We start from the raw sequence: 19,710 nt of genomic DNA on the forward strand, positions 1-19,710 counted from the left end.
CCCTCTGCCAGCGCCGCAAGACAACTCGGCGGCCATTTTGTTGGCTATACAGTCCTTATGCTCAGAGATAAGGACGAGACTACCGTTGCCGACGGAGGAACCTCTCCCGTCGGGGGACCCAGAACCGGGACCTTCTGGTGTTCCCCCTACCAAGAAAAGAAGGATCCACCCTCCACCTCCTTTTCAACCGTCGCGCCCCGTCCAGCCCTCCTCCCCGTCCACCCGAGGGGATGATACGGGGACTGACACGGCAGCGACAGGTACGGACGACGAGGTATACAACGAGGATCTACCGTCGTCACCTCCCACCAGGGCTTCTCCACCCGACGAGATTGGATCGTTCCACTCCATGATTGCCAGGGCATCCAAGCTTTTCCAACTCTGCCCTGAGGAGAAGAAAAAGGAAGGATTCCTTTATCAACGGCGCGAGGCCAAGAGGAAGACGGTCCTCGCAGTGCCTCTATTGGACGACATTTGGGATGAGGGCCTCACCCTCCTCAAGAACCCTTCCACGACGCCAGCTAGAAGAGACCGGTACGATAAGAAGTACCGGGTCCCGGACGCGGCCCCCCTGTGCCTCCGGGCGCAGCCTACCCCGGACTCCGTTGTCTCCGCGGCAGCCAGGAAGAAAGCGGGGGGGGTGCGGCCTCCACATCGACTTCCCCACTGGACGGCGAGGGAAAGAAATTGGACGGTATGGGACGCAGGGTCATCTCGTCTGCAGCGACGACGATTAAAGTGGCCAACGCCTTGGCTATCGTGGCCCGCTACGACAGGGAGCTCTGGTACAAACTGGCTCCCCTGCTGGACTTCCTGCCGGACGACAAGAGGGCAGACGCCCTGGAGATCCTGCAGGAAGGTGAGGTAGCTTCGGACCACGCCATTACCGTTGCGACGGACATCGCCGACACTGGGTTCCGCCAGTTGGGCAACAGCGTTTGCCTTAGGAGGCGTGGATGGCTCAAGGCTAACGTCTTCCGTCAAGACGTTCAGACCAGAGTCCTGGACTTGCCCTTCGATGGGAACAACCTGTTTGGGAAAACAGTGGACGATTCCCTTCAGGCCATTAAAGCGGACACTGAGACGGCCCGGGCCCTTGGAGTTCTGCAACAACGACGGACGCCCTTTCGGAGCAGCGGAGGCAAGGGCGCCTCCAAAGGTTCCGGCGGCGGTTTCTCCACCTACCGTCAAGCGGCCCGCTCGTCGTCTCAGGAGGCCTACAGAGGACGAGGCAAGTCTAGCGGACCCCGCCGTCGTCGCCAAGGAGGTCAAGGTGGCAAAGCCTCGTCGAAGCAGGATTGAACCGGCCGTGGGGTAGGGCCCCCACCGAAGCACCCCGGTGGGAGGCCGGCTGGCGAGCTTCGTCAGCGTGTGGGAGTCCATCTCCACCGACCGTTGGGTGCTGGATGCCTTGGCCCGGGGCCACGCGCTCGAGTTTCAAAGAAGGTGTCCGCGCGTCCCCCCCGTGGCCAGGAAAGAACTTCACGTCCCTCAACTTCTCCTGGAGGTAAAGGCGATGCTCAGGAAGGGCGCCATCGAACTCGTCCCAAAGAGGCTTTGGGGCTCCGGAGTTTACTCGAGATACTTCCTCGTGAAGAAGACGGGGGGGTGGCGCCCCATCCTGGACCTGCGACGTCTGAACAAGTTCATCAAGGCGCAGAAGTTCCGGATGGTCACCCTCCAGCACGTCCTGGGTCAGCTGGAGGAAGGAGACTTCCTGTCATCGTTGGATTTGGAGGATGCCTACTTCCATATTCCCATCCTAAAGGGGCACCGAAAATTCCTCAGGTTTGTGGTCCAAGGGCGTCATTACCAGTTCAAAGCCCTCCCCTTCGGACTACGGTCGGCACCCAGGGTATTCACCAAGTGCCTCGCACCGGTGGCGGCGCAGCTGCGCCGCGAGGGGGTCCACGTCTACCCCTACCTGGACGACTGGCTCATCCGAGCCAGGACGAGGGAGCTCGCCGTGGTTCACACGGCAAGGACCGTCCAACTTCTCACGGACCTGGTATTCTCCGTGAACTACGCCAAATCCCACCTGGTACCCGCGCAAGACGCTCTGTTTCTGGGAGAGAGGCTCAACACAGTGTCCCTTCTGGCCTCCCCGTCGGAGGAGAGGACCAGGACCATCCTGGGCAAGGTGCAGCGGATGTTGGTGGCCGACGCGGCCAAGGTGAGGTCCATCAAGTCCCTCCTCGGAATGATGTCTTCCTGCATCTACCTCATTCCCATGTGCAGGCTCCGGATGCGCCCGTTGCAGGAGTTCCTGGACGCGCGCTGGATCCAAACGACGGGCAGCTTCGAGGAAAGGATCACACTCGACGAGAGTTTCCGACGAGCGATCCGGTGGTGGGGCTCCCGCGCGCATTTGACGGTGGGCATGGACTTCCAGACCCCAGCCCACCAAGAGACAGTGACCACGGATGCCTCCCTGGAAGGGTGGGGAGCGCACACCGAAAATCTGCACGCAAGAGGCCTTTGGCTCCCGACGGAGAAATCCCTACATATCAACGTCCTGGAGCTCCGTGCAGTGTTTTGGGCCCTCAGGTCCTTCCTCCCGTCCCTCAAGGGAAAGGTGGTGAGGATCTTCACAGACAACACCACCACCATGTTTTACATCAGGAAACAGGGCGGAACCAGGTCCCCAGCACTGTCCAAGGATGCGCAGGACCTGTGGCATTGGGCCGTCGCCCAAAGGATATTTCTGGTGCCGTTTCATCTGGCAGGGATAAAAAACACCATTGCCGACTCACTCAGCAGGGAGCTGCGCTCGTGCCACGAGTGGGAGCTACGGCAGGATCTAGCGGATCGCCTCTTCCGACGGTGGGGCACACCCCAGATCGACCTGTTCGCGACGGTGACGAACTCCAAGTGCCGGAGGTTCGCCAGCAGGTTTCCCCAGGCGAGGAGCATGGGCGAGCTTTCTCGTTCCCCTGGGAGGGCCTGTTCCTCTACGCGTTCCCTCCTTTGCCACTGCTAATCCGGCTCGTCAACCAGCTCAAGAGGTCACGGTGCAGGATGATCCTCGTCGCACCTGCGTGGCCGAGGCAGATATGGTTCCCGGACCTTCTGGACTTGTCAGCGTCCCCGCCAATCAAGCTGCCGGTGGACGCGGATCTACTCTCCAGGGAAGGAGGCGCCATCCTCCACCACGACCCGAAATCGCTGAACTTGCAGGCCTGGCTCCTGCAGCGCTAGAGTTTGGAGGATACGACATACCGGCCGATTGCAGAGCGGTTCTTGCAAAGGCCAGGGCGTCCTCGACTCTTAAATGCTACGGACACAAATGGAAGAGGTTTTCTGTCTGGTGCCACGCACAGAAGGTTAACCCTCTACGGATTACGGCTCCCCAAGTACTGCCGTACCTGCTGACGCTAGCCAAAGCTGGACTGGCACACGCGTCCATCAAGATTCATCTTGCTGCGATCTCCCGATACACCAGAACCACGGGGCGGACATCCTTGTGGTCTCATCGTCTGGTGAAGGAGTTCATGAAGGGACTGTTCAGATCGTTCCCACCGGTGAAGGCTCCGGCCCCGGCGTGGGAGCTCAACGTGGTGCTGACCAAGCTCATGGGACCTCCGTTCGAGCCTCTGCACTCGGCTCTTTTGAAATTTCTGTCGTGGAAAACAGCGTTCCTTGTGGCCATCACCTCCGCACGACGAGTGGGAGAGATCCAGGCCCTTTCCTGTAAGGCCCCGTACTTGACTTTTCACGGCACGAGGGTAGTGCTCAGGACGCACCCCTCCTTCATGCCCAAGGTAACGTCGGACTTCCATCTCAACGAACCCTTGGTGTTGCCTGTGTTCTTCCCGTCGCCTTCGTCGCCGGCTGAGAGGACTTTGCACTCGCTGGATGTGGCTAGAGCGCTGAAGTTCTACGTGGACCGCACAAAGTGCTTTCGGAAGACGTCACAACTCTTTGTGAACTTTGGACCTGTCAATCAGGGGAAGGCTCTCTCGAAGGCTTCCATTTCCAGATGGCTCTCCGGCTGTATCATGTACTGTCACCGGTTGGCAAACCGACCGCTGCCTGGCCGTCTGAGAGCCCATTCCACCAGAGCAATCGCAGCTACCACGGCGTTCCTATCTGGTGTGCCCCTGCTGGACATATGCAGGGCTGCTACGTGGAGGTCGACGCACACCTTCACGAAGTTCTACTGCGTCGACCGGGATTCCAGGGAGGAGTCCAGGGTCGGCCAAGCAGTGCTGCGCAACCTGTTCGCCTGAGGTGAGCCTGGTGAGGAGGTAAGATGCTTAATGTTGAGTTTGATGTAATGCTTAATGTTGAGCCTTTGCCACCTCCCGTGGTTGTGCATGTGTGTACTGCTATGTATTCTTTATTCATGAGCATGTGAATCCATGCCAGACCCCATGCTGGAGAAGGAACAAGTTACTTACCTGTAACTGTTGTTCTCCAGCATGGGTCTGGCATGGATTCACATGCGAACCCTCCCGCCTACCCCTCTGCGGCTCTTCACTTGGTCATACTGCCACTTCACGTGCTTCCAAATCTGAAGATGGCTGCCAGAGGCGGGGCTTAGGTAGAGGGCAGTCATTGGCTGTGGTCAGTATGACGCAGAGACCAGTGATTGGTTATTACTACGAAAGTCAGATCAGAAACGAAACTTATACTGGTTTTTTCTTTACCGAGGATTCCCAGCCTGACGACGGGGAATATTCATGAGCATGTGAATCCATGCCAGACCCATGCTGGAGAACAACAGTTACAGGTAAGTAACTTGTTCCTTATGGACTTCTTTGATTCACAGTGAGTCACCCTTTCTCAACTCTCATGCTGGACTTCCTTTGCATCTAGTACTCATGGTGGCCATGAATCATGCGGTTCCCATCTTCATCTTGTATCCTAGCTTGCAACATTATGTGTTAATACTGACTTGTGCAATTGTATTCGCTCTCCCCTCTTGCTTCTCCACTCTTTTTGACTGCTTACTCTGTTCTCTCCTCCCCTCCCCTCTCCCATTTCCTATCTCCTCCTCTCCGCCCCTTACTTTCTTCTATGTACTTACTCTATCACAATTGTCCCTGGACCTAGTATGACGGCAACCTCGTCTGTCGCTCCCCCATCCCCTTACTGACCCCCCCCTCCCTCCAGCACTATCTGAAACGTTGTCAGGCCTAGTACGATAGTCGCCTGTTTTGTTCCTCCCCTCCCTTTCTGCACCCCTCTCCCTCACCTTTTGTTTTTCTCTGGCTCTACCAGAAATATCGCCAGGCCTAGTACGGTATTCGCATGTCTGTTCCATTTCCTTCCCACTCTCCCCCTCCCTTCCTTATCTATGTCTTAGCTCTTGCACTATCTGAAATCTCGTCAGGCCGAGTATGATAGTTAATTTCACATCCTTACTGTTCATGGCCTGTAAGAATGTCGTCGTATTTTCCCTTGTTCCCTCCCTTGCCTTGAAGTACTTTGAAACACATTGTGGATAGGCGCTATATAAATAAACTATCATATATCCTGGCCACTGCGTGCAACTGCGTCAGCCACACGCAGTGTATCCGCCTCCTCAGTGGGTGGCATGTCCTACAGGGGGGTAGATGGACAGTCTACCTGAAGTACATATTGTGCAGCATGGCACAGACCAGCACAGCTTTGCCAACCTTTTCAGGCCTGTACATGAGTGACCATCTGGTACGGTGTAGGCAGCAAAAACAGGCTTTCCGAAGGCTGAAGTTCCACTTAGTACAGAGCCTGGTCCTGCTGTGTGCCTCATTGTAGGCCACCTCCTGTGGCGTCTGTGGATCCTGTGCAGGTAACATAAGCCACAGCAGCTGGGGGTATCCAGAGTCACCTGCAAGGAGAAAGGTCAAAGGTGTCAGTCACAGTGCATTGTGGATTTATTGCCATTTACTACAGCATATTGGTGGACATTCTGTGATTTTATGAGTCTCATCGCACCTGACCAAAGGCTTTGCTATCACAGTATGTGTGTGTGGAATCTAGCAGTATTAGCATTATATTACCCCATGCATCCAGCTCACTGGCAGCAGTTGCCTTTTTCAAGGACTGTGATTGTTATGGCAAGATGACATGGTGCATGTTTTGGGCCTGTACGTTGCTATCATGCATGTGCCCTGATGTTTGGTTAGTTGAACCTCAGTGGGTTCCTGGTGTCTGCGTCACTTCCATGATGGTGTCATGTAGCGGAGTACCTGGCTGAATAACTGCCAGTGTTACTGTTCTTTGGTGCTATGCTGCACTTTGTGCACTTTGTGGTCCAATTATTAGGGATGTATCATGTTCCATTGTGGTACCTGTGTGTGTGTTGGTAGGCTGTTGTGCAAATGTGCATATGCATATCCATACAGTATTTTCCGTCATGCCCTAGTCCTGTGGGTTGTAGACTATAATTTTTTGCGGTAAGAGGGCAGGTACTGCATGTACATCGCATGCATTGTCAGTGCATGCATTTTGCTGTAGTGCCTATGCAGCCCCCAACACTTCACTCTGATTTTCTGTAATGCAGCACATTGACATTGTGTGCTGGCACTTGAACTCACCCACTATCCACGTCTGTTGTCCTCTGTGCCTCTACATGTATCCAGGCAGTGTACTATTGCGTAGGACCATGGCGTTATGGGTTGAACAAGGGAAGCTTGCACAGCAGTGTGTCATGGTGGTCTGGATCGCAGGTCACCTGGACGTTCAGTGAGTGGTAGTACTTCCATCTGCGTTACACTGCTCCAAGTGCCTGGGGGCCACCAATGCCACATGGGTTCAGTCCAGGGCTACAATGACACTTGGCATGTGTACCACAGCATAAAACCATGCCTTCAGGGGATGGTGGGCAGAGAGATATACCGTGACATTTGGCGCAGGAGAGCTTCCAGCACCTGTCCAAGCACAATTGAAAAGGTTGGCTGTGACATACCGTGCAGCATGGTCACAGAGTGCTGAAAGGTCGGAGTCCAGGGTATGGGCACTCGCCTTCCATGGCGTATACTGCTCCGCTCTGCGCCCTGTGCCGATTTTCCTGGTTCTTTAGGTCCAGGTGCAGCGTGAGAAGCTGTGAATCTCGGGTCGCAACGGCAAGTCGCAGTAGCTTATGTAGCACTCACCTGTGGCTTCATTTGTGGCACCTGTCTGCATTTACCTCCACCTCAAAGGTGGATGTAACTACTCTGTGTTTTTGGCTGTATTTCCACCCAATTTTGGCAGTATTACTGCCATGTCCCAACTTGTATTGTGACGGTAATACAGCTTTCGTGTTCTGTGCTGTAATTCTGCCAACGGTAATGTATTTTTCCACCAACGGTACTTATGCCAACTGTAGTCGCGGAATTACAGCCACTGGTATTACCACCAAATCATAAGTCGGTGGAACGGTAAATGTGGCAGTAATTCCGTTACTGCCACTTTTACCGTATACCACCAAACTCGTAAAGACTCCCATAATGTAGTGCTCATTCTGGCAGACCAGGGTAATGTCCAGAATCAATAGGTATGCAACTAAAGTGAATATCAAACCAAGCGCATGAATGCATAGGGAGAAAGGCAGCGGCAGCAGCCAGTGTGGCTCATGACAGAGGTGTCAGATGGACAATTCACATCACACAAAGGTTAAAGTGACCCATAATAAAGAAATGATTGAGTGCATCACAGTGCAGAAGAATGACTAATTCATTGGGTCAGTGGGAGATAACTATTCTACTAGTCAAAGGAAGTAAAATAGCATTTTGTATAGCAGAGGATTCATTTAATGTATCATTGTCACTATTGCCATGTGAAGTGCTGAAAAAAAGTCTTGCCATGTTTTAGGTGGACCGTCCAAAAAGACTTGAGGAAGACGCATTACCGTTGTTTTCTCCACGTCCACCAACTGGCCCCAAAAGCAGCTTCGGTCGCAACAATTTACGGGATGGAGAACAATCGGATTGCTCAGAATCGGTGAGTTTTACCCACACTAAAAAAGAGGTCCAAATATTCTTTATGAATTCTTTATTAAGGAAACACTTAACACACTTGAGAGGTGTGGGCATATTTAAATGTGTATGTATGTTCTGTTCGACTTTATAATGATACTCTCTCAGGGGACTGGTGACAATTCCAAGAGATGGGCAGAGCAAGCTCGTGTCAGTGTTGAGTGAACTTAGGCCATTCCCTCTGCTATGATTCTAGTTCGAGGCTAATTCCTGCTGGTCACCACTCTGCCATGCGGCAGGATACAGCCTGGAAGTTTCAGTATATAAGAATTCATGGGCACCTACAAGTGAAACAGAAACCTTCTCTGGATAAATCAGTAGATACAAGAATGCAGAAGTATGTTACAAGGAGTTTTTAATAGCCCCTCATTTTGGAGCCTTTTGAAGATCCCGTAAACAAATGTTTTTCGATCGAATTGAGAAAAACAAATGTCCCCAAAATGCTTATTTTTTTGTTTCAAATGTGTATATCCTAAAGTGCAAACCATATGTCAGTTCTGAACTAAATTTGTTTAAAAAATCACATTGCATTCAAAATGCTTGCAAAAGCATTCTCTTTAGTGGACTGATAATTGGGGGTGCACTCTCTTGAGACCATATTTATCTTTTTGTTTTGCTTCCGACTTTACTGCACAATGCTTCCAGGTTATTATTTTCTCAAGTTCTGTTTCTCGAAATGTACCTTCTTCCAGAGCCCCGAAATGCCCCCCATTAACTCATATATGCAGCAAAGCATTGCATACCAAAGCACAACCCAGCACACAGTGCATAACGCAGCCCTCATTAACTCATATATGCAGCAAAGCATTGCATACCAAAGCACAACCCAGCACAAAGTGCATAACGCAGCCCTCATTAACTCATGTATGCAGCAAAGCATTGCATACCAAAGCACAACCCAGCACAAAGTGCATAACACATCCCCCATTAACTCATGTATGCAGCAAAGCATTGCATACCAAAGCACAACCCAGCACAAAGTGCATAACACATCCCCCATTAACTCATGTATGCAGCAAGGCATTGCATACCAAAGCACAACCCAGCACACAGTGCATAACACAGCCCTCATTAACTCATATATGCAGCAAAGCATTGCATACCAAAGCACAACCCAGCACAAAGTGCATAACACAGCCCTCATTAACTCATATATGCAGCAAAGCATTGCATACCAAAGCACACCCCAGCACAAAGTGCACATCACAGCCCTCATTAACTCATATATGCAGCAAAGCATTGCATACCAAAGCACAACCCAGCACACAGTGCATAACACAGCCCTCATTAACTCATATATGCAGCAAAGCATTGCATACCAAAGCACAACCCAGCACAAAGTGCATAACACAGCCCTCATTAACTCATATATGCAGCAAAGCATTGCATACCAAAGCACACCCCAGCACAAAGTGCATAACACAGCCCTCATTAACTCATATATGCAGCAAAGCATTGCATACCAAAGCACACCCCAGCACAAAGTGCATAACACAGCCCTCATTAACTCATATATGCAGCAAAGCATTGCATACCAAAGCACAACCCAGCACACAGTGCATAACACAGCCCTCATTAACTCATATATGCAGCAAAGCATTGCATACCAAAGCACAAAGTGCATAACACAGCCCTCATTAACTCATATATGCAGCAAAGCATTGCATACCAAGCATAACCCAGCACAACCTGCATAACATAGCACAGCGGTCCAAAATATAAATCAAGTATTACTTATGACTACGGTACAAGCCAGATGAGTAAGATGTTCAATCACCCTATTTAAGTTAAACAATCACCCTATTTAAGTTAAACAATCAGTAGATGTGTGATTTTTGATGAGGCCACTTTTGGGAGGGCAGGGGATGGGCCGCTGGGTTGGAGGTTGTGCCTGATACTGCACCCTGGACCAGCATCATAGTATGTGGGGATCCCCCATGGCCTCCACCTATACCTAGCCTCTTCTACACCCCTTTATGTCCACCAAGAACCTTTCCTGTGATCCCTCAGCAGAGGTTCTACTAAGAATTTGGAGGTGGTGAAGTGTCTGCCCTGAGACGTTTTTCTTGCAAATCCCTGCTTGCAGATTGCCACAAGCCCCACATTGTATCCAGCAGATCCTGAATACATTCATGTGACAAGCATGTAACCTGGTCTATGGAGCATGCCATGAAGTATCCCTGTGCTGGCAGAAGGAGCCTGGTGGTTCATACTGTGGACCTCAGAACACCCATACTGAGAAGCCGAGCAGTGGTACATATCAGATTCCCCCACCCGGACTTCAGCGAGACTTCATGACTCTAAGATAGTGGACCACCCTTTTGCGATTTCAGTGCAACGAGCCACATTGCTATCCAAAATCCAAGTGTACTCTTCTGAGGAACTGTTAGTTCAATCAGCAGATCACACACCAGGGTTCCCACTTCAGATCACCACACAGTCCCAGTGTTTCCACTTGGAAGCCCAGCTGCCATCCTTGGAAGGATCCTTAAGGGACCGGGAACAAACTAGAAGTTTGGGAGTTAGAATTTTGGATAGCAAACACTGAATGAGAGGAGAGATGGAGAAAGGGGATGGAAAGGTTAGAGTGGTACATTGGAGAAATCAAGGAGAGGTGGACGAGGAACATTTAGCAAGTAAGAGAGAGAGACAGAGAGAAAGAGTAACTCAGGGAAAGACACATTAGAGAGCAAGTTAGAGGAGAACTGCAGAGAGAGAAGGAGGAGCAATGAGAGGGAGAAGCGAAAGAGAGGCATCAAGAGTGAAAGAAGGGAGAAGGATAAACCTCATGACAGAAAAAAGGAGAGGAGGAGCAGGAACATCCCTACAGAGAAAAGGTAGAGTGCAAAAGACATTGAGAGAGAGAGAGAGAGGAAGGAGAGCTAGAGGGACAGAAAGGAAGAAGAGTGAAGGAAAAGGTTGGAAAGTGGGACAGGAACAACAGAAGCGAGGAGGAGGAGGGAACACAATGGGATGAGGAAGAGGTGTCCTGGAGGAAGGAGAGAAGGGCAATGCACACCAGCAAGAGGAAAGTTGGGGTATGTTGTGAATGAACTGGGCTGGACGGGTGTTCCAGAGCTGTTGGTAACTGGCTGAAGGAGCACAGATAAGTGGTAAAAAGGGAGAAATTGAGGAAAATGCTAGTAATACAATAAGAGAGCAGCTAAAGCCTCATCTGGAGGAGAACATGAAATAAACCTGGGGTGTAACTATGTCTGAAGAGTGTGATTGCCGATAGCTGTCAGATGACGCAAGGGTACTGGAGTGGTGGTACATGGGTTACCAGGTACAGGTGGATAAGCTGTCAAGTCCTGGGGATGAAGGTAACCCGAAAGACTGGCTCACATTACTCACAAAGTGGGAGGTAGTTTTGTGACCAGGGGATACAGAAGGTTTAAGGGAAGTGTTGGCGGTTTGGATTAGGAGTGAGTGTATAGGGTTTGAGAACAGATGTTATTTTCCTTAACTCAGGTTTATTCCTGGAGGTAGGGCAATTCCTCTCGAAGATGATGGAAATCCATCTCAAAGTTGAGTGGCTGAAAGTGTATCAGCGAAGCAGTGTGCAAACTCGAAGAAGATTCTAAACTATCTTTCATCCAAGACATTGATTGAGAAAGTCACAGTTTCCTAAACTGAGTGAAAGAATCGAAGAAGAAAGAGGAAATCCAAAGCAAAGAGTCTAGCTTCAGGCCAACACCTTTATCTTAGAATCAAGACAATGCAGAGCATCACAGGTACGAATCCCGGTCCCACGCTTAGAGACTGGTCTCTGGCATGAAGTGTGACATAAAAGCTCAAGTCATTTTATACCTCAATCCCAAAAGTCTCAAGCAACAACAAGAAACAAGCTAAGCCAAACATTTCCCTAAAACTTCTCGTTGTAAATAGTTATGATATGTAGAGTTATCAGCAGAACTAGGCACTTTAGAACTCTCACAGAAAGCCAGCTGAGAAATATTTTATTTGCGGCATAGCTTCAACGGTTTACATTAACTATTAAGTCCGCAAGTGTCGCTTGTTAACAGCTGTAAAAGGCTGGATTGCGGCGCAGGGTTCCTCGGGAATGCAGCGCTCAGAAAAAGCCTTGCGTACTCAAGGTATTGCTGATCATGTTTTAAGTAACATTTGCTTTTTCCCTTGGAGTGTGCAATTCCCTCTGATAATGTGTAATACTCACGACGCATCCGAATGCTCTCGGGGCTAGAGTAAAGCGCGCTTTCACATGGTGTATGCGTACCCGAACACATTAAAAACTGAGGAATTAAATGCAAGCTGCAGTTTCTATTGTTTCTCATTATTAAATACAGCGCAGATAAAATGCAGATTTTGATCGTGTTGATCAAAAGCACAATTATAAAGACCTTCCATAAGAAAGGCGGACCTGTATCTGTATAGCGTGTAGAACAATGCCTGTTTAGTTTGGGCTATTAGGTGTAGCTTGCGACAACTATAATAGTCCAAACTATTGCATTCAAATACTGAATCATGTATACATAGGGAAAAGGGCTTCTGACAAAGGGTACACAAGAATTACATTTGAGGAGGGACACCAGTGTATCAGGTGTTGTTGATCCCTCTCATTCCCTGCCCCTTGCTATGCTATTTCTTATGGCTAATCCCCCCTGCCCCCATTCCTGCTCATCTCTGGAACTCTTTGAGCTCAAGCTCTTCCATGGGGGCGGCCATGTTAGATAAAGTTCACACATGCACACTGCATGAGAACTACCCTGCAGCTGGTTACATAGTTATTTATTTACAGTATTGGATATAATAATTAAGAATCTCACAAAAAAAATATTCTGCTTTGTTAAAAGAAATGTGTCCCGAACTGCAGCAGAAATGTGTATTATTTCTATTAACTTACTATGCGCTTGATGTATTTACCTGTTCATAAAATTCTTTGCACCAAAGGGAACAATTATTTTCAAAAAGCCACATTTGAAGATTAAGTAATCTTTCTGAAGCTCTGTTTTGCGGCAGCTCATAGCACAAAGGTACCATCTTTGGCGTACGCTAAGGCCCCATTTGGCAACAGCAGTATGAGCCGAGCAGAGATTCAGCCAGGAGCACCTTCCTGCCCACGTTGTGTAAACTGGGAGAGAACTAGATGTCATGTCCCCCTGCCCCCCTACCCAAACACAGATGTTGCTTCTCCCCCGACACATGCAATAGCCCAGGCGTGACAGGCACCATGGCAGAAGCAATCGTGGAATGCTATGGAGAATCTGCCTCTGCACTGCAGCAGAGTGTCTCCTGCAGAACCTGGGAACTTTGCCAGCGTCTTAGGGCTGAAAATTGTTTCAAGTTTATATGTGTCTCACTCTACTTCGCTAGCAAAGCATGCCACACACATACTGGGAAAATTAAGTACATGTGGCTTATGTCTCCGGAGGACAGCTCAGGGGCAACGTGCTCGCCTTGGAAGCAAGACGACACAGAGCACCACAGGTTCGATCCACGGGTCCACGCTTAGAAACCTCTGGGTATTAAGCATGTTCTAAATAACCTATCATATCTTATCATGTATAAAGAACCACTTCCCACAATGGAAGCACATCTGCCAGATTTCTTTATTCATCAGGAAACTTAAATTTTTCAGAAAACCACTGCACAAAGGAAAGTTTGCCATGAAATGACCCCGTTATGGAAAGTGATGATGTCCACGCCGAATTGGAGCGCTCGCTCGGCTTCCTAAAATAGAGGTGTGTGACACTGATGAGGGTTAAAGTTCACGGGTTGAAATACTGGCAAAATATATAACTCATCCTTCAAAAATTGATAGCAAATGGTGACAGATTATCCTTACCGTGACTTCCAAGTCAGTCGGTCACCATCTGGGACAATGCATTACCCCAGGTGACTCATTGTACCAGAATCAATCCACACACATTATTTTTAAAAGGATGGGTTGCTGTGAGTTCAACATCAACAGAAATGCGTGTCCAGTCCCCGATGCCCTGGAAAATAAGGATAATTGGCGCATCGAATAAAGAAAATCCCAGAAAGTTGGAAAATAGATTAAACACTTTGTAGAAATCAATTCTTAATTGCAAATAAACTATACGTGTGAAGGATTGCGTGCTCTCTTGGCTATATAACCAAAGGCCAGGTTAACAGGATGGAAATTGATGACTCGTCATTATCAAATAACAAAAATAAGACAACGGTTTTGCAACAACTGGCAATGGTAGATCATAATGTAGCGAAATATATTCTAATTTCACGATTGAAAGATACTGAACAAAAATCATAAGCGGTACGACTAAATTAGGGAGTCAAAACAGACACATGTGAAGATGAAGTGTTAGTAGAACAGCCCTCTGTTAATAATTAATAACTTGCCTTCTATCAAGCAAAATTAAACAAGTCATCATGTCGAGTCATCCTTGGATAAACATAAATTGCACGTATCTGGTGTATTCTTCTGCTGCAGATTTAAATACAGACAAGAGAGAAATCCATTACAAAATGAACAATTGTCGACACAAAAGGCGCGATTCTAATGGGGGTGTGAGATTCTGAACCTTTGCCTATGGTTGCATATCACACCTAGTCTGTTTATTACCGGAAGTGACTCTTGATTGAAATACAAGGCACTTTCATTGTTGTAATGACGTTTTATCTTGATCCCCGGGAAACTGTCATTGCAACTGCCATAATACAACGTACGTTGCAACCGCCTGTATTCTTAAATTGTTCTGACCCATTTAGGAGAACAACTTACAGGCTAACAATACAGTACATTGTGTTGGCTTTGAACGATATCTCTGCATGTCTCATGGATACGAGACATGAACAGTTTGTTAATGGAGTAGAGGGGCAGTTAACGGTTCCACTAAAGTCCAGGCCAGCAACAATCTGAGGGAGTGGCTGAAAGACACAAGAACAGGGCATGCATATTCAGATGTTCAGTTTGGGCTATTAGGTGGCGTAGCCGCCTCCTGTAAGCCGAAAATATTGCATTAGAGTACAGATAGGAAGAAATGGCATATGAGGAGGGACACACAGCTTGTAGGCGTTTGGTTATTTACCCTACTAACTTGCCCGACTGTATAAGAACCTTCAACGTGACATAACATGCTAATGACTACGGCCGCTCCCACCCAGTTCCTGCCGCTCCCAATGCAAAACACCTCCTTATGAGAACTCTTTAATCGAGCCTTACCATCAAACTTTGCACTCAAAGTGCCTGACAGTGTTTTTTCAAAGCAGTCATGTGAGAGTTAATGGCTTAAGTTAGAGTTGTAAACCGGCTATTGTGTAATAAAACCAGGTCTGCTTCAGCTACTCAATTGATGAGCACTGCGTCCTTCTCTGCAGTCCTGCTACAAACATTGTTAAAGCCAATAGTTTTGGCTACTGTGAAAGTATTAGGCATTTGGCAGGTAACAAAAGTCCAAACTTTTGGCATTGCCAATGCTTGTTTCGTTTAAGTACCTGTTGTAGTCAAACAAAACAGATCAATTCTCAGTCATCCTAACTGTATTATTTATAGTCCGGACTCGGCAACGTGAGAACGCAGAAAACATCAGCTAAGATTTAAGAGAGGCCAGAAGTAAAAAGAGAGGCACTAAGACAAGAACGCCTCTAAACTCCAGGCACATTGATTACATGGCATGTGTGGGGATTGTGCTATTAAGGGAGTTCATATAAAAATTATTTAAGATGTTGAATTAATTACTTTTTGTGCTCTATTGTAGATCCGTAAGCTAAGTCCAAAAACTGTGGTAACAGAAGTGCAAACAAGATCAGCCTGTTTGCTGTTTTATCCACCTTACGTTTCTTCCCATGGGCGGGCTGTCAAGTTTGATGTTGAAGTTAAAGGGGACCTCAGATAAGATGTTCCCGTCAAGGTTAGTGAGGTTCCTCAACCTCCGCAGGACTGGTACGCTGGGACCTGACATAAACATGGAATCCTGATGAAACCTGTGTCAGCCAAAAAAGACCCTGGATTAACAAAAAAAATGCTCAGGAGCCCCATAATGTTCCAGGGACTGTGAGTGACTGTTTGCTAAATGCGGGAGCCATCCTGACCCAGAAAGAGAGGAATAGTTCACAGGAATATTGTCCTAAGAAATGTAGGGTGATGCGTTGAAAACTCAATAGTTATTGTTTTGATCCAAACCAGTCACTGTTTGTATTAAATTAATTTTCGAGTTTTTCCCATCCATAACCCTCCACCTAGACCTTACTCCTCACTTGTTATCATTGTGATAAGGAGAATTAAAGAGCCAATGGACCCAAAACTGATTTTGAGTGGTCTGTGGATCCCTTGGCTGACACAGGTGTCTCACCCTTGGTGCAACAGTCAGAGGACATCAATGGCCTAGGGATACTACCAGCCTTAACTAGGTCATTGCTACCGCCATCATGCTATCTCTCTAAATCCCACTGATGAGGTCCAGATATTAGCCACCAGAGTGGAGGCTATTACTGGCAGTGTGGTTCAGGCCTGCTGCCACTGAAGTTGGCATTATGACTGCATACCACCTAAGGATCAGATGGTGTATAATAGGTGGACTCCAGCAGGCCATCTTTTCTGATCACACAATCATACATTTCTGTCCCCCACTAGATTTGGTCAAGTTCATTTAATATTTTGGATTTAAAGCATTTCTCTTAACATATGTCAATCATTGCCAAATTCACAGGATACAAAAAAGCAGTATCAATTAACCAGTGTCACACTGAGGGATCAAGAGACAACACTGAGTCAAGAAGTACAGTCATAACTGCTAAGGAAATAGGTATAGCTCAGTCCACATGGTGAGTGTTCGCAGACATGGGTGCAAAGAAACAGGATATCTCAGTCTTATCCTCACCCCACTTTGAAAGGAATGTCTCAGGGTGGCAAGCAGTCACTCACTCTGTGGGATTTCAAGTGTCCTGCAACCTTCTTCCTTGGCAGTCTGACACTATCTTGACTTAGCTGATTTTCATCAGGATGCTTCCTTGCCTTTCCTGCACTGATGCAAGGATCTAGCGCCACCACTCCTGGTGCCCTGGGTGCTCCAGGCACGTGTCATGTTCCGGAGTACATGTTAAAGCCAAAGGTAATCTCCTTCCTCCTTGGTTGGTGTGGACAGGACTCAGCCACTTTCTCCAGCCCTTCAGGTAGCAAATTATGTTTTGGCTGGCCAATCCTTGTGCAACCTTTATTGACCCCTTTACACCTCCTTTCTACTTTCTTTTGTACTTATGTCCTACTCCTTCCCTTTTTTTGGTCTCCCTTTTACACCCCTCTCCTCTATTACCTCCTCAGCTCTCTGACACATGTCTTGCTCTTCCTCCTCTTCTCCTTCCCTCATTTCTTCTCCTAAGATCTGGCTCTCTCCTTCCCTCCTCCATTTTATGTCTTGTATTCTTTCCTCCACCTCTTCTCAATGCTACTTGCTACTCACTTCCCCTTTTGTTTCTGTGTCCATTCCATGCATTCTTTTCTCTGCTCTGCCTTTTTTTACTTTCCTTCTCCCTTCCTCTGATGGTATTTTCCACTTAATTTGTTAATTCATTCTTGAGCTCCTATTACCATGCTTCACATGCCAGGTCCCTCTTACTCCTGCCGAATCTCTCTTCGCTCCTCCCTAAACATTCCTTCTCCAATTCCCCTGATCCCTCCACACTCTGCCTAAAGCTCACTGCTCCTCCTTTAACCTCTCCTGCCACCTTCTTTCTCCACTTTCCTTCTCTCTGCTCCTCTGTCCTCTTCCTTCTTCAAATCTCCAATACTACTCTTTCCCCTCTCTTACCAAATCTGCGCCTCTGCCATACCAACTTGCTCCAAACACCTTCTCTGCACTCCTAAATCCCACACTGTTCTTGAGCATCTGCCCTCCTTTATCACGCCCTTGAGGCTGGTTGCTGAGTGTTTAACGAAATTCGTGTTTACAGGTATGTAGAACATACATCTGTGCCAGGGAATGGATACTAGGCATCAACAGATGTACCAAGTTGGAGCAATGTGCCATTGGAACACCTAGTAGCTCCACAATTCGAGGCCGTGTTGGCCTCAATCGCCATATTGGTTTTAGATGTGAGGCTATGGTTATTGCTGCCCGCTAAGGGAATGGGATTCTTTTTTCCTGTTTGATTTGAGAAGTTTTCAGTAGATGGCATAAACCTCACCAGGTGGGGCTTGTGAACAGTACCATGAGCAAGAAATTATCCTTACATGAAGCATTTGCTTCTCAGACCCCTGTGGAAGAGAGTCCACAGATTATTTGAGTTACTTCTTGTTTCTTCAGCAAAGGTACTTTTTCAGACTGGTTCTTTTATGGCTTGTGATCTTCATGGTGATAATTGGTGGATACAAAAAAAAGGCTATGGCTTTGCTGTGGGTCCCTGGGGATCCACTGCATACCCCCTCCAAGGCCTACCTCATTGAGCGGGCTGAGCCATGATTGCCACAACCCAATACTGGGACTTTGTCACACTAGTCATTCATTTTTTTTGTATTTTCTGGCTTGTTGGAGATATTGAAATGATACCTGAAGGTAGCAAAGACTAATCCTATCAGAGGAAGAGAGATATTGTATGCAACAGATAATGGACACGTTCTGATCGAGTCAGAAATTATTGCATTCTCATCTAGGTGTAATTTGCACATGGGATAATAAAGTGAATCTAACTGAGCAACAGGACTTGTATGGTCACATTTTTTGCAGCTGTGTAATTTGAAAGTCATTTTTGTAATCAAATGGAGGCGTAAAAGCGAGTCGTATTGTTTGTAATCCTCCATTTAATGATCTGCCCCATTTTCCTGCTGTTCCAAGGCATAAGACGGCAGCACAGCAGAGTTTGCATACAAGGCATAAGACGGCAGCACAGCAGAGTTTGCATACAAGGCATAAGACGGCAGCACAGCAGAGTTTGCATACAAGGCATAAGACGGCAGCACAGCAGAGTTTTGCATACAAGGCATAAGACGGCAGCACAGCAGAGTTTGCATACAAGGCATAAGACGGCAGCACAGCAGAGTTTGCATACAAGGCATAAGACGGCAGCAAAGCAGAGTTTGCATATCCGCTTTGCTTTCCTCCTCTATCTTGGAAGAGCACACAGTTTTGTGTCTGCATGAGATTTTCATGCAGGTGTAAAACCAATGGAATACAATTTGCGTTTACACCGAGCAAATAGCAAGTGCTATCATTCAAATCCATTATGAAAAGATGTATGCAACGCACAGTTTGCAGGAAGTGTTTTATTTCTCACAAAGCAGGGAGTAAAAGTCAAGATAGCAAGTGCTATCATTCAAATCCATTATGAAAAGAAGTCAGGAGTAAAGTCGACGTTGCCTTGATTTACTCTTCACGTTTACACTCCACTTTGTGAGTGTTGAAAATTGCATGCAGCAGAGGCCACATCACGTACGTGCTGACGTTGGTGACCCCTTCCATGCAATTTGCATTTTTTAGAAAATAACCAACCCCCTTTCTGGTAAGTCCTGTCATGGGAGTGTCTGCTACAGTTCAGCACATATTGCACGCTCTCAAAAGGGATGCAGCCTCCCCAGTTGGAAGCAGGATGCGATGGAATGCTCTAAGAAGGCATCGGTCTGCACAGTGCCTACCCTCATTTTACAGCCTCATATAGAAGCGCTCATGCAAGGCATAAGTGTTTCCTATTTATTTTCTACATAGCCACCCGTTGAAGCTTTTTAAGCACCATTACTGCAAATGTGCTCTCCGGAACATAAGTTACTGCGCGAGGCCAATGGCATATGCCATCCACATAGGTTCTGTTGCCCAATGCACCAACAGTGTCCGGT

General features: G+C 47.8%; 1 protein-coding gene across 2 annotated transcripts in view; it reads left to right on the plus strand.

Annotated features, from left to right (window-relative positions):
• ERICH3 (glutamate rich 3) overlaps positions 1-19,710 on the plus strand; it is a 728,475-nt gene that overhangs the window by 180,478 nt on the left and 528,287 nt on the right. For both annotated transcript variants that reach the window (XM_069641907.1, XM_069641908.1), the window contains exon 5: positions 7,780-7,908. In XM_069641907.1, the coding sequence (XP_069498008.1) occupies positions 7,780-7,908 (129 nt within the window). The remainder of the gene's footprint in view (positions 1-7,779; positions 7,909-19,710) is intronic.

Source organism: Ambystoma mexicanum, chromosome 1q, assembly GCF_040938575.1.
Source record: "Ambystoma mexicanum isolate Mex_15411 chromosome 1q, UKY_AmexF1_1, whole genome shotgun sequence".
NCBI lineage: Eukaryota > Metazoa > Chordata > Amphibia > Caudata > Ambystomatidae > Ambystoma > Ambystoma mexicanum.